Below are 14,669 nucleotides of genomic sequence, written 5' to 3' on the forward strand. Positions count from 1 at the left end.
TTCTGCTCACAGGTTTATTGGACTGAGCATGTTGCGACTTGTAAGGGAAGAGTCTGGGCAGATTCGAGGTTACACCTGTGGGGTGGGGTGGGGTGAGGGTTCCCAGGGCCCAAGAGCAGGAGCAGAGCCACTCAGAGCTTCGCTGGCTTGGGTTCCAGGTGGCTGTGAGGTGATGGGAAGTGAGCAGCCCTGTAGGGGCCAGCTGGGGAGGAGGTGTCAGGGGCTGGTATGCCAGGATGGGGCACAAGCCTGGAGCCAGAGTGCGCCCCCAGCCCTTGCACAGGGACCCTGCAGTGCCCAGTTTTTGTGGAGATGCCCTGCTACTGAGGTGCCCATGTCTACTGTGCAGGGTCTCTAGCCAGGGACTGTCTCTGGCCCCACCAGGCCGGGTCTGCAGTCCAGTGTGACGGGAAGGAGCTCAGAGTTGGGCTAAACCTTTGGGGTCTGTGGGCGTGGAGGCTTGTGGGGCAGGCTCGGAGGCAGGAGTGATCTGCTCAGATGGGGCAGAGAAGGGGCAAGGCCGCAGGGGCGGGAAGGCTGGGCCACACTCTGACCCTTGTTGGCCCTCCTGGCCTGATGGAGGGCTGGGGTGCTGGTCCTCGGAGCAGTGGCCGGGTTGGGATGGGGCCTGGCCCAAAACACGGGCAAGGGTCACAGGCCAGCTACCTGAGGGGCGGCTTGGTGTACACACCTTGTCAAATTTCTTGTGGCTGTAGACCTTGTTTTTGTTCATGAATGTTAGCAAGATCCAGTCGCACAGGAAGGAGCCCTGGGGCCAGCAGAGACCGGTGTGTCAGGGCCCGGTGGACGCCCCGCACCCGCTGAGACCCCAGAGAGGGTTTCTTACCACCCCGACGGAAGTTAGAGCTGTGGCCAGATTAATAATGGTGGGAATCAGGCTGAATTTCCCGGCCTGGGGAGAATGAGAGTTGTCAGAATGTCTGATGCCTGATGGAGCTGGAGGGAGGGGTGGGGCCTGAGGAGCTAAGATGACACAGGCTAGCAGGGCTGGCCACCCACCCCCAGCAGGTGCAGTCACCTGTCCATGCACGATGACGTCAATGCGGATCCCGTAGGCCTTGATGAGTGTGCGGGTGGTGGTACCATTGATCTTGTAGTACTTGGCAAACCTGGAATGGGAAGGCCTGGAAGCCAGTGCCCACTTGTCCTCTGTGCTCCAGGGCTGCCCCATGGGCACTGGGCCTCTCGGGACCCCACTGCGGCTATGCCTGGGTGGACAGCAGTGTCCCAAGTACAGTACCTGAAGTTGTAGCCTGACGAGGCAGGCACGTGCTTGGGGTCAAGCCTCCGGAAGGAGTACTTGGGGTTACACTCCGACGCAGGCAGGTCCAGGTCACAGTCCCAGTTGATAATGACCCCGATGACACCACCCTGCCAAGAAGGAGCCAGGGAAGGGGGTCAGGGGGGCACACAAGAGGCCCCTCAAGAGCCGGGGTCAGTCCCAGGCTGCGTGGGAGGTGTGCACTGAGGGGCCCAGGGGTAGCTCAGGGTACTGGTGGGTGTCCAGTGTCTGAGGCACAAGGGGTGCCAGCAGCCAGCCCTATGGCCAGTGTCAATAATTCAAGTGCCACACAGGACAGGTTATGCTGATCGCATTTCTTTCCTCTGCCTGAGCTGGGCCAGCTGGTCAGGAGGGAGGAGGGACTGGTCCCCTGTACCCCAGGCCCTCCCTGTGCAGGTGGGAGCCCACCCTGGCCCCACCCTGCCTGCGCGTGCCCTGCCTTGTATGCGAGCTCGGCGAAGCTCTCCCCAGCCTTTTCCACAATGAAGCCCAGCTTGAAGATGGGGCAGTAGAGGTCGGAGGCCTCGTGGAACGTGCAGCGCTTCAGGTACCCGTCTGTGCGGTCCGCGATGTTGCCCCTGAGGAGGCGGCAGGAGGTAAGGCCTGCACCCCAAATACCCCATTCCCAGGAGGCAGCCCCCATGCTGGGCCCTCACCACACCCCGCGGCTCTTACTTGGAGAAATGGAATTTGGGGTAGTGGATGCTGTTCTTGATGAGGATGGTGAAATTTGGGGCCATTGTACCCAGAAATTGGCTGAGGAGGCACAGACGGGTTGTTAGTCCCTCCTCCCGCAAAGCCCCCTCCTGGCATCCACCCCTCCCCAGCTCCTGTCACTCCTGCCCTGCCCGTTTGGCCTCTGGTCAGAGAAAAAGGATCAGAGTAGAGGCTCAGGGCCCCAGGCCAGGGCGCGGGTGCACCTGACAGAGGCCCCATCTTCCACCGGGCACCAGCCGAACACCTCGCAGGTCTTGGAGGGCCCCTGGTAATAGGGCACACAGCGCCCGGTCCGCAGGCCTGTGGGGCAGAGGTCACTGAGGCATTAGTGAGGACGCAGCCCTGCCCCACCCGCCCAGCCCCGGCTGGTGCACACTGACCGTTTCCCAGCATGTCCAGCTCCCCAGTCACACAGTCGGCGTCGGAGAGGCAGGTGGCATTGTGGACCCTTATGCTCTAGGGTGGAGGCGGCCCAGTCAGGGACCTCGCAAGGGACAGCTGGCCCGCCTAGCTGAGGCAGGGTCCCCCAGCGCCGCGGGATCCCCTCACCTCGGGGCAGGTTCCCTGGGTCTGGGAGTGGGTGGCCTCGACCCTGGTGATGATGCTGAACACGCTGCCCCCCTGGGCTCAGAAAGAGGGGGAGGTCGGCCAGGCGGCAGCTGCTGCCCCCTCGGCCCACTAGGGTGGGGTGCACAGCGGGGCGGGGGCAGGGGGCGGCCCGCACCTCCGGGGGCTTCACATACTCCTCCACGTCCCACACTTTGTGCTCGGACGTGGTGATCCCCTTGACCTTGGTGATGATGGAGCTCTCCGGGCCCGTCTCGCTCTCCTGGTAGCTTTTCTGCACGATGAAGACGTACCTGCGGGCAGGGGCGGCACCGGCTCCGGAGGCGACCCCGGGAAGGCTGAGTTCGCCCGCGGGCACGGGCCTTCCCGCGACCCAAGTCCGCTCTGCGGGGCTGTTGGGGCCTTCCCCACGCCCGCAATCCCAGCCCCTGCCCCTCGCCCCCGGTCCCAGCCCCTGCCCCGCGCCCCGGGCCCCAGCCCCTGCCCCGCGCCCCCGGTCCCAGCCCCTGCCCCACGCCCGCAATCCCAGCCCCTGCCCCTCGCCCCCGGTCCCAGCCCCTGCCCCGCGCCCCGGGCCCCAGCCCCTGCCCCTCGCCCCCGTCCCAGCCCCTGCCCCACGCCCGCAATCCCAGCCCCTGCCCCTCGCCCCCGTCCCAGCCCCTGCCCCGCGCCCCCGGTCCAGCCCCTGCCCCGCGCCCCCGGTCCCAGCCCCTGCCCCACCCCGCAATCCCAGCCCCTGCCCCGCGCCCCCGGTCCCAGCCCCTGACCCTGACCCTGCCCTGCGCCTCCAGCCCCGCGCCCCCAGTGCCAGCCCCTGCCCCGCGCCCCGCGCACCACACGAAGTAGAGCAGGATGAGCAGCTGCACGGCGCGGTACAGGACGCCCAGGCGCCGGTTCCTCACCACGATCACCTTGGGCGTCTCGTAGTCCCAGAGCGCGGACCAGCAGCCCCGGGCCAGGCGCCGGGCGGTCGCCCCCGCGGGGGGCTTGGGCTGGGCGGCGGCCATGGCGCGGGCGGCCCCCACCTCCGGGAAGCCGCGGCCGGGCTGAGGGTCGGCCCCGCTGCGCACCGAGGGCGGGGGGCGCGGGGTGGGCGGGGAGCTCGCGGCTCCGCCTCCGGGGTGTGGCCTCGCGCCCGCCCCGCCCCGCAGGTGTCCCGGGTGGCCCAGGTGGGGCTCGGAGCGGGGCCTCGCGGGGGCAGAGCCGAGGGCGCGGCAGCCCAGCCCCAGCTCTGGGCGCAGGTGGGGGCCGAGCGGGGAACCGGCGGTCTCGAAGTTGGAGGGTCGGGATTCCCCGGGTGGGAACTTTCTCGAGCTCCAGGAGAAAGACGTGGGAAGTCCCGCCGGCCTCCGCCGCGCCCCCGACCCCGTCCCGGCCGGTTCCTGCCGCGGCTGCCGGGGCTGGGAGCGGAACCTGCACTCCCGCCTTTGCCCGCAGTCCCCTCGCTTCCAGCCCTCGAGCTGGAGAGGGGTCCACGGCCCATCCGCTGTCTTCGCAAGCCAGAGTTATCTTTCTTTCTTACTTTTTTTTTTTTACTTTTCGAACCTCTACCCCACCCACATTATTTTGAAGCAAATCCCAAGCATCACAGTTTTTCACAAAATAACTTTAAAATGGTTTATTGTGATAAAATCAGCATAGCATGTGATGAACTATTTTAAAGTAAACAATTCAGTGACATTCACAATATTGTGCGACCACCACCACCTCTATTTCATCCCCAAACACTTTCCCCACCCCAAAATGAAACTTCCATCCATTAAGCAGTCACGACCCGTTCCACACTCCTCCCATACCCTGGCAACCACCAGTCTCTTTTCTGCCTCAATGAATGGATTTGCCTGTTCTGGATATTCCGTATCAAGGAAATGCAATATTTGTTTCTGGGTTAATGCCTTTTCTGTCTGACTTCATTCACTGAGCATGTTTTCTTTTTTTTTTTTTTTGAGGCGGAGTCTCGCTCTGTCGCCCGGACTGGAGTGCAGTGGCCGGATCTCAGCTCACTGCAAGCTCCACCTCCCGGGTTTACGCCATTCTCCTGCCTCAGCCTCCCAAGTAGCTGGGACTACAGGCGCCCGCCACCTCGCCCGGCTAGTTTTTTTTTTTTTGTATTTTTTTAGTAGAGACGGGGTTTCACTGTGTTAGCCAGGATGGTCTCGATCTCCTGACCTCGTGATCCGCCCGTCTCGGCCTCCCAAAGTGCTGGGATTACAGGCTTGAGCCACCGCGCCCGGCTCAATGAGCATGTTTTCAAGGTTCATCCACATTGCAGCATGTGCGAGGGCCTCACTCCTCCTATGGCTAAGAGAAATGTCTAGGCTGTACAAAGAAGGCATTTAGATTGCGTTCAAACTAACTCTGTGAATAGCGCTGTTACAAACACTGGTGTGTAAGTATTTGTTTGAACTGTTAAATTAACTCAAATAACAGGCTGCCTCTGCGCCTTGAGTTTCTAGGTAACAACAAACTGCAACCTAATGTACCACAGACACAAACTGAAAGCCTAACTTAGGATATATTTTGGAACAAATAGCTAGGTCTCAGCCAATCACAGGCTGCCAACTGATCTGATCATGTCCATATAAGGCAAGCACCTCAAGCTGTAACAAAATCAAACTAATTGTGATTTTTTTTTTTTTTTTGGTATCTCACTTCTGTGTTCTATCTATAAAAACTCCCTGCCCACATTACAGAGTGGAGCTCTCAAACCTCCCTCATTGGTTCTGAGTTCTGCCCAATTCATGAGTTGTGGAGTTGTGTTTTGCTCAATTAAACTCTGTTGGCTGGATGCAGTGGCTCATGCCTGTAATCCCAGCACTTTGGGAGGCCAAGGTGGGTGGATGACTTGTGATCAGGAGTTCAAGACCAGCCTAGCCAACATGGCAAAACCTCGTCTCCATTAAAAACACAAAAGTTAGCCTGGTGTCGTGGCACCTGTAATCCCAGCTACTCGGGAGGTTGAGGCAGGAGAATCACTGGAATCTGGATGGTGGAGGTTGTAGTGAACTGAGATTGCGCCACTGCACTCCAGACTGCACAACAGAGCGAGACTCTGTCACACACACACACACACACACACACACACACAAACTCTGAAATTTAATTTGTCCAAAGTTTTTGTTTTAACAATTTGTGTCAGAAGTGGGATCTGAAGTAGACCTCCAGCCACCCGCTAGGAGCACTGAAGGGCCTGTGTGCCTGCTGATCTCTCAAAGCATCTAGCATCATAGGTGAGTTTTGTCTGCTGGATTTGTGCTCTATGAACATGTGTTCTAAGCCCTCTACTTTGAGCAATTCTTTCTTTCTTTCTTTTTTTTTTTTTTTTGAGATGGAGTCTTGCTCTGTTGCCCAGGCTGGAGTACAGTGGCGAGATGTCAGCTCACTGCAACCTCTGCCTCCCAGGTTCAAGCGATTCTCCTGTCTCAGCCTCCCAAGTAGCTGGGATTACAGGCACATACCACTGTGCCCAGCTAATTGTTTGTGTGTTCTAGTAGAGACAGGGTTTCACTGTGTTGCCCAGGCTGGTCTCAAACTCCTGAGCTCAGGCAATCCGCCCGCCTTGGCCTCCCAAAGTGCTGGGATTACAGGCATGAACCACCGTGCCTGGCCTTGAGCAATTCTTAGACTGGAATGGGTCCAGGATTGAATTGGATCCAAAACTTAACTCCATTGTTAGAGGCCTCGAGTAGGTCCCTTTTGGTTCGGGTTTGTCTGAGTCCAAGGAGTCTGCATGCCACCTTCCGGGACTCTTGCTAATTTTGTGTGTAAGAACTATGGACCCAGAACTCGTGCATTTTTTAGAAAAATAAGTTAACCCCAAACTCAAAAAGACCCCTCCAGATTCTTGGAACCGTACACCTTTTGAAGACCTTAAGGTAAAGCTAACCAGGGAAGTTTTCCCCAGAAGCAGACGGCATCCTAAATGTGGACAGCTTTTCCAAGATCACAAGTCGACACTTCTCCACCATCATGAAAACCTTAGCCTCCTCCCGGCCCCTTATTTCCTGCTGTTTGAATCTTTTCCTTTTTGTTACAGGAAAATCCACAGGACCATAATATGTGGATGGTTTTAGCTAAGGCTTATGCTCTAGGAAAAACCCAGAGTGCTTGTTGGGTTTGTGGGTTAATGCCAAAAACCAGGAAACTGTGTCAATTCCTGTCATTCTTCACGATGACAGTCACCCTGGAACTCCCAGGAAAGAGTGGAGAGCGTCCCCACGTGTCCCGGGGAGAGTGGAGAGCGTCCCCATCCCTGTGTCCCAGGGGAGAGTGGAGAGAGTCCCCACGTGTCCCAGGGGAGAGTGGACACACACACTCTCCTTTGTGTTCCAGACACCACTGCTGTCACTTTCCTATACCCTCGGAAACAGTGTCCTGACCTTTCCAATTAACCCAAACACTACTCATACGAAAGTGTGCCTGAGTGATGCCTTCAGAAGGTAGATGAGGCCAGGCATCCCATACTCAAGACCTGGGGGTTCTCTCTGTGGGTGTGAGACATGGCGTGTGTGATGTCACTGGATTGAGTCCAGTGAGGTCCCTTTCCATTAAATGTGGTTACACACCCTCACAGCACACTGTAAGGGACTTCCTACCGTAGCTCTCCCACTGGCCCCGCTGGGAGCGGGATGGATATACGGGTGAAAACGTGTCACTGACTTCTGCTCAGATGCCACCAGGTGGCGCCGTTTTCCAGCCCCCGAAAGCTTCTGCTGGGTCTGGAGACTTTGCTTCCTGTGTTGAGCCTCCTCACTGGTTTGAATCTTGCAATTTGGTCTCACTCACTCCTGCCTTCCAAGTAGCTTCCCCTGACAGTTCCCACCCAGGATACCTCCCATAATCAGAGGCCAAAGTAGTCAACAACCGAAATTAGCACCAGCCTTGAAATCAATGAAGATAAGTTAGTTTTCACTGAAGAAAGTTTCCACTGGAATTCTTGGGGCCTCACTCTTGGTGGTAGTGAGGTACTGGTTGTGTGGAATTCTAAACTAATTCGTAAATTGGGGAACATCTTGGGCTTTGCGGCCAACCCGACCTCCCAGGGGTTCCCCCCCCCAGAACTCCATGAGCTCACTCCCAGGGACTTAGACAGGTAGAAGCCACGCTCTGAAAGGTGGATGAGAATGTTCATGTTCAACAAAAACCCTTACTAGAAATCACACAGCTTTAGCTCTCCTCTTTGGCCCATACTGGGGGCTTGTGTATGGTACTGAACAAAACGGAATGTAGTACCTGTCTTTCCCCTGATTTTACTTCTACCGAAAGCTTAGTTAATTAATTAATTTTTTTATGTTTTTTTTTTTTTTTTTGAGACAGGGTCTTGCTCTCAGGCTGGAGTACAATGGTGCAATCTCGTCTCCCTGCAACCTCCACCTCCTGGGTTCAAGCGATTCTCCCACCTCAGCCTCCTGAGTGGCTGGGATTACAGGCCCACACTACCACGCCTGGGTAATTTTTGTATTTTTAGTAGAGACGGGGTTTCACCATGTTGGCCAGGCTGGTCTCCAACTCCTGACCTCAGGTGATCCACCCGCCTCAGCCTCCCAAATTGCTGGGATTACAGGAGTGAGCCACCACGCCTGGCCCCTTTGCCCATTTTTAAATTGGATTGTTGGCCGGGCGCGGTGGCTCAAGCCTGTAATCCCAGCACTTTGGGAGGCCAAGACGGGCGGATCACGAGGTCAGGAGATCGAGACCATCCTGGCTAACACGGTGAAACCCCGTCTCTACTAAAAAAATACAAAAAATTAGCCGGGCGAGATGGCGGGCGCCTGTAGTCCCAGCTACTGGGGAGGCTGAGGCGAGAGAATGGCGTAAACCCGGGAGGCGGAGCTTGCAGTGAGCTGAGATCCGGCCACTGCACTCCAGCCTGGGCAACAGAGCGAGACTCCATCTCAAAAAAAAATAATAATAAATAAATAATAAAAAATAAAAATAAAAATAAATTGGATTGTTTGTTTTTTTGTTGTTGAATTGTAAATATTAAGCATTTTGGATACTAGATCCCTATCAAATACATGATTTGAAAATATTTTCTCCCACTCTGTAGACTGTCTTTTTACTTTCTTGATAATGTCCTTCGATGTATACAAGCTTTTAATGTTAATGAAGTCTAATTTGTCTATTTTTTCTTTGTTGCTTGTGCTTCTGGTGTTTCTGTTTTCTTTTTTTTTTTTTTTTCAGACAGGGTCTTGCTCTGTTGCCCAGGCTGAAGTGCAGTGGTGCCATCGTGGCTCACTGCAGCCTCGACCTCCTGGGCTGGAGCGATCCTCCTGTCTCAGCCTTCTGAGTAGCTGAGACCACAGGCACATGCCACTATGCCTGCTGATTTTTTTATTTTTCATTGTTTGTAGAGATGAGGCCTCGTTATGTTGCCCTGGTTACTGGTGTCATTTTAAGAATCTACTGCTGGCCGGGCGCGGTGGCTCAAGCCTGTAATCCCAGCACTTTGGGAGGCCAAGACGGGCGGATCACGAGGTCAGGAGATCGAGACCATCCTGGCTAACACGGTGAAACCCCGTCTCTACTAAAAAAATACAAAAAATTAGCCGGGCGAGATGGCGGGCGCCTGTAGTCCCAGCTACTGGGGAGGCTGAGGCGAGAGAATGGCGTAAACCCGGGAGGCGGAGCTTGCAGTGAGCTGAGATCCGGCCACTGCACTCCAGCCTGGGCAACAGAGCGAGACTCCATCTCAAAAAAAAAAATAATAAATAAATAATAAAAAATAAAAATAAAAATAAATTGGATTGTTTGTTTTTTTGTTGTTGAATTGTAAATATTAAGCATTTTGGATACTAGATCCCTATCAAATACATGATTTGAAAATATTTTCTCCCACTCTGTAGACTGTCTTTTTACTTTCTTGATAATGTCCTTCGATGTATACAAGCTTTTAATGTTAATGAAGTCTAATTTGTCTATTTTTTCTTTGTTGCTTGTGCTTCTGGTGTTTCTGTTTTCTTTTTTTTTTTTTTTTCAGACAGGGTCTTGCTCTGTTGCCCAGGCTGAAGTGCAGTGGTGCCATCGTGGCTCACTGCAGCCTCGACCTCCTGGGCTGGAGCGATCCTCCTGTCTCAGCCTTCTGAGTAGCTGAGACCACAGGCACATGCCACTATGCCTGCTGATTTTTTTATTTTTCATTGTTTGTAGAGATGAGGCCTCGTTATGTTGCCCTGGTTACTGGTGTCATTTTAAGAATCTACTGCTGGCCGGGCGCGGTGGCTCAAGCCTGTAATCCCAGCACTTTGGGAGGCCGAGACGGGCAGATCACGAGGTCAGGAGATCGAGACCATCCTGGCTAACACGGTGAAACCCCGTCTCTACTAAAAAAATACAAAAAAAAAAAAAAAAACTAGCTGGGCGAGGTGGCGGGCGCCTGTAGTCCCAGCTACTCGGGAGGCTGAGGCAGGAGAATGGCATAAACCTGGGAGGTGGAGCTTGCAGTGAGCTGAGATCCGGCCACAGCACTCCAGCCTGGGTGGCAGAGCGAGACTCCATCTCAAAAAAAAAAAAAAAAAAAAAAAAGAATCTACTGCCATAGCCAAAGGCATGAAGATTTACCTTTATTTATTTATTTTTTCTAAGGTTTTATGGCTTTTGCTCTTGTATGGAGGTTACTGACTCTCTTGAGTTAATTTTTTTTTTTTTTTTTTTGAGACGGAGTCTCACTCTGCCGCCCAGGCTGGAGTGCTGTGGCCAGATCTCAGCTCACTGCAAGCTCCACCTCCCAGGTTTATGCCATTCTCCTGCCTCAGCCTCCCAAGTTGCTGGGACTACAGGCGCCCGCCACCTCGCCCAGCTAATTTTTTGTATTTTTTTTTTTAGTAGAGACGGGGTTTCACCGTGTTAGCCAGGATGGTCTCGATCTCCTGACCTCGTGATCCACCCGTCTCGGCCTCCCAAAGTGCTGGGATTACAGGCTTGAGCCACTGCGCCCGGCCTTGAGTTAATATTTACATCTGATGTAAGGTAGGGGTCCAACTTCATTCTTCTGCTTGCTCGGTTGTCCCAGCACCATTTGTTGAAGAGACTCTTCTTTACCACTGAAGGGCCTTGATATCCTTGTTGAAAATCCGTTGGCCATAGATGTTGCTATGATTTGGAAGTTTGTCTCCTCCAAACCTGATGTTGAAGTTTGATCCCCATTGCTACAACGCTGGGAGGTGGGGCCTGGTGGGAGGTGTTTAGGTCACGGGGATAAGTCTCTCATGGGATTTACAGGTTAATGCCCTCCTTGGGGGTAACTTTCTTCCTCTATTAGTTTCTGAAAAAACTGATTGTTAAAAAGAACCCACCCAGGCCAGGCGCAGTGGCTCATGCCTGTAATCCCAGCACTTTGGGAGGCCGAGACGGGCAGATCACGAGGTCAGGAGATCGAGACCATCCTGGCTAACACGGTGAAACCCCGTCTCTACAAAAAAATACAAAAATTAGCCAGGCGTGGTGGTGGGCGCCTGTAGTCCCAGCTACTCGGGAGGCTGAGGCAGGAGAATGGCGTAACCCTGGGAAGCAGAGCTTGCAGTGAGCTGAGATCCGGCCACTGCACTCCAGCCCGGGCGACAGAGCGAGACTCCGTCTCAAAAAAAAAACAGCCCACCCTCCGGATCACAAGGTCATGAGATCAAGACCAGCCTGGCCAAAATGATGAAACCCCGTCTCTACTAAAAATACAAAAAATAGCCGGGTGTGGTGGCGGGCACCTATAATCCCAGCTACTCAGGAGGCTGAGGCAGGAGAATCGCTTGAACCCAGGAGGGGGAGGTTGCAGCGAGCTGAGATTGTGCCATTGCACTCCAGCGTGGGCAACAGAGCAAGACTGTCTCAAAAACAATAACAACAACAACAACAACAACAGCCCACCCCTTCTGCTCTCACTGTGTTCTCTGCATGTGGCAGCTCCTTCCACTTTTCTCCATGAGCTGAAGAAGCTTGCAGACCTCATCAGATGCAGATGCCCAGTCTTAACCTTTCCAGTCACCAGATTCGTGAGCCAAATAAAATTTTCTTCTTTATAAACTACCCAGTCTCAGGTATCTGTTATAGCAACACCAGATGAACTAAAACTGATGTAGAGTTTATTTCTGGACATTCAGTTCTGCTGATGTAGATGTCCTTATACCAGTAACACATGGTCTTGACTATAGTGCTACAGTAAGTTTTAAGGCTACGAAGTGTGAGTTCTCCACTTTTGTTCTTCTTTTTCTTTTCTTTTTTTTTTTTTTGAGACGGAGTCTTGCTCTGTCACCCAGGCTGGAGTGCTGTGGCCGGATCTCAGCTCACTGCAAGCTCCGCCTCCCGGGTTCACGCCATTCTCCTGCCTCAGCCTCCCGGGTAGCTGGGACTACAGGTGCCGCCACCTCGCCCGGCTAGTTTTTTGTATTTTTTTTTTTTTTTTTTTTTTTGAGGAGGAGGAGTCTCGCTCTGTCGCCCGGACTGGAGTGCAGTGGCCGATCTCAGCTCACTGCAAGCTCCGCCTCCTGGGTTTACGCCATTCTCCTGCCTCAGCCTCCTAGTAGCTGGGACTACAGGCGCCTGCCACCTCGCCCGGCTAGTTTTTTTTTTGTATTTTTTAGTAGAGACGGGGTTTCACCATGTTAGCCAGGATGGTCTCGATCTCCTGACCTCGTGATCCGCCCGTCTCGGCCTCCCAAAGTGCTGGGATTACAGGCTTGAGCCACCGCGCCCGGCCGTTTTTTGTATTTTTTAGTAGGGACGGGGTTTCACCGTGTTAGCCAGGATGGTCTCGATCTCCTGACCTCGTGATCCGCCCGTCTCGGCCTCCCAAAGTGCTGGGATTACAGGCTTGAGCCACCGCGCCCGGCCGTTTTTTGTATTTTTAGTAGGGACGGGGTTTCACCGTGTTAGCCAGGATGGTCTCGATCTCCTGACCTCGTGATCCGCCCGTCTCGGCCTCCCAAAGTGCTGGGATTACAGGCTTGAGCCACCGCGCCCGGCCTCTTCCTTTCCTTTTTTATTTTTTTTAGTCAGTGTCTCATTCTGTCACCCAGGCTGGAGCGCAGTGGCATGATCTCAGCTCACTGCAGCCTCAACTTCCCAGGCTCCAGTGACCCTCCCACCTCAGTCTCCCGAGTGGCTGGGACTATAGGCATGCACCACCACACCCAGCTAATTTCTTATTTTTGTATGTTTTGTAGAGACAGGGTTTCCCATGTCTTGAACTCCTGGACTCAAGTGATCCACCCTCTCTGGCCTCCCAAAGTGTTGGAATGACAGGTGTGAGCCACCACGCCTGGCCACGTTTAATTATTTTAGATTCTTCATGCAAGTAGAATCATGTAGCATTTGTGTTTCTGTGCCCGGCCTGTTTCACAGCATACTGCCCTCAAGGGGCACCCATGTTGTTGCATATGGCAGCAGTCTCTTCTTTTTCAAGGCTGAACAGTATTACGTGGCCTGGACACACCATGCTTTATCCATCCTTCATCCATCAACAGGCATTTAGGTTGTTTCCCACTAATTACTTTCTGTTTCTATGGATTTGCCTGTTCTGGACATTTTCTATACACTAACACATTTATTTTCATTTGTTTAATGCCCTTCTCTCTAAAAAATTTTATAACATATCTGAGATAATAATTCACATATACAATTCACCCATTTAAAGTGTATCTTCATTGTTATTAGTATAATTGCAGGATTGTGCAAACTCCACCATGATGTAAATTTCGGATATTTTCATCACTCCAAAAAGCTTGCTCCCCTGCCCTCCCCCACATCCTGCCCTGCCTCACTTTGCCTCCCACCCCACATGCTTCCTCTGGGTGAGGATGTTTGCTGACTCTTTGGCTTCCACTGACAACTCAGGCACACAGCCCTGGCTTAGGTAGTTCTCCATTTATTTCCTCCCACATGGATCCTGAGCTGTCTCTGGGTCTCACTTTTGGCCAGTAGAATGCAGTTGAGGTGATGCTGTGTGACCTCCGGGTAGGTCAGAAGAAGTCTTGCAGATCCTCCTGGGGTCTTGCTCTGGGGAAGGCACTAGCTCCCCTGGGGCCGTCGTGTTGTAAGGAAGCCCCTGTGAGCCACATGGGGGCGTGTGAAGAGGACGAGAGTTGATCAGTCCCTCCAGGTGCCAGATGCAGGAGTGAAGGAGCCATCTCGGACACAGCCCTGTTGAGTCTTCAGATAATTTTCGGCAGCCTACCTGCTACCTGAAAGCTGATGCCTGAGCAACACGTGTGAGAACCGCCCAGCAGAGCACAGTCAACCCACAGACAGAGCAACCATCACAAGTCATGTTTTTGGGCTACTGAGTTTTGGGTGCTTTGTTTTCTGGTGGTCAACAGTGGAGGTGCTGCATTAGACTGGGTACATGTACCCCTCATTCCTGTCGCCAGAGGCCAGGGCTCACTCTGAATCCCCACCCTGACTCCCCATATTCATACCCCTCAGCATCCCCACTGCTCTTCCCTGCCTCGCTCTCTGCTCCTTGTCCCCCCAGCCCTGCCTGACTCAGCCTCCTTTCCCTTCTGGCTGGGCATGCACACTATGGTATAGGTCTTCTCGCTTCCAGCCTCTCCCTGCCCATTACAGAGGCCACCACGCACCCAGGAGCTTCCAAATCCCACCTGTGGTTCTCATCCGAGACCCCTTTAATGGCCTCAGCGTTCAAAAGGGCAGCATGACTGGCACTGGAGCTCCAGGGCTGGCACCTCCCCGCCCTCTCTAGTGTCCCCCTGGGCTGTCCCTGCCCTCCCCACCTTCCCTGCCTCCGCTCCCCAGACACTGGGCTGTGCCCACCCCTCCTTCCTGTGCTTGATGCTCTCCTGCTTTCCCATCCCCACTGGACCAGGCTCCCGGTAGCAGGTGTTGTGCTGGTGTCTCTGTGAAGTCTCCCTGACATCCCTGCTGCGCATTGTCCCCTGGCACCTCTGTTGTGCCCCTAACGACACCCATCATACTCTGCGCAGTGTGTTTGTTGCCAGGCCCAGCTCTCACACTGGACGGAGAGCACCAAGTTGACACCAGGGCACAGCCTCCTCCCCCGCCGAGCCTGCCACGGCGCCTGGCACATGGTCGATCACAAATAAATAACGAGTAAACAGCCCATTACATGTTTACT

General features: G+C 54.1%; 1 protein-coding gene across 2 annotated transcripts; it reads right to left on the reverse strand.

Moving 5' to 3' along the window:
• Positions 1 to 3,649, reverse strand: P2RX2 (purinergic receptor P2X 2). Of its 2 annotated transcripts, XM_033220015.1 has the most exons (11): positions 3,422 to 3,649; positions 2,745 to 2,880; positions 2,570 to 2,641; positions 2,401 to 2,476; positions 2,224 to 2,320; positions 1,979 to 2,059; positions 1,743 to 1,881; positions 1,262 to 1,392; positions 1,040 to 1,130; positions 848 to 913; positions 1 to 769 (listed from the first exon to the last, which is right to left on the reverse strand). In XM_033220015.1, the coding sequence occupies exons 1-11, from the start codon at positions 3,592 to 3,594 to the stop codon at positions 419 to 421; spliced, it is 1,413 nt and encodes a 470-aa protein (XP_033075906.1). In that variant the 5' UTR covers positions 3,595 to 3,649; the 3' UTR covers positions 1 to 418. The 2 variants fall into 2 exon arrangements, with proteins under 2 accessions (XP_033075906.1, XP_033075907.1); XM_033220016.1 differs by lacking the exons at positions 2,401 to 2,476; positions 2,570 to 2,641 and having other exon boundaries at positions 3,490 to 3,649.
• Positions 3,650 to 14,669: the final 11,020 nt, after the last annotated feature.

This window comes from Trachypithecus francoisi, unplaced genomic scaffold (assembly GCF_009764315.1).
Source record: "Trachypithecus francoisi isolate TF-2019V2 unplaced genomic scaffold, Tfra_2.0 Lachesis_group11, whole genome shotgun sequence".
Classification (NCBI taxonomy): Eukaryota; Metazoa; Chordata; class Mammalia; order Primates; family Cercopithecidae; genus Trachypithecus; species Trachypithecus francoisi.

Bases quoted from the DNA above. Each gene is read 5' to 3' on its own strand.
- P2RX2 (XM_033220015.1), bottom strand. From the start codon at position 3,594: ATGGCCGCCGCCCAGCCCAAGCCCCCCGCGGGGGCGACCGCCCGGCGC. The intron at 1,882-1,978 runs GTAAGAGCCGCG...CCGCCTCCTCAG, and splicing joins CCCAAATTCCATTTCTCCAA to GGGCAACATCGCGGACCGCA. The intron at 914-1,039 runs GTGACTGCACCT...CATTCTCCCCAG, and splicing joins ACGTCATCGTGCATGGACAG to GCCGGGAAATTCAGCCTGAT.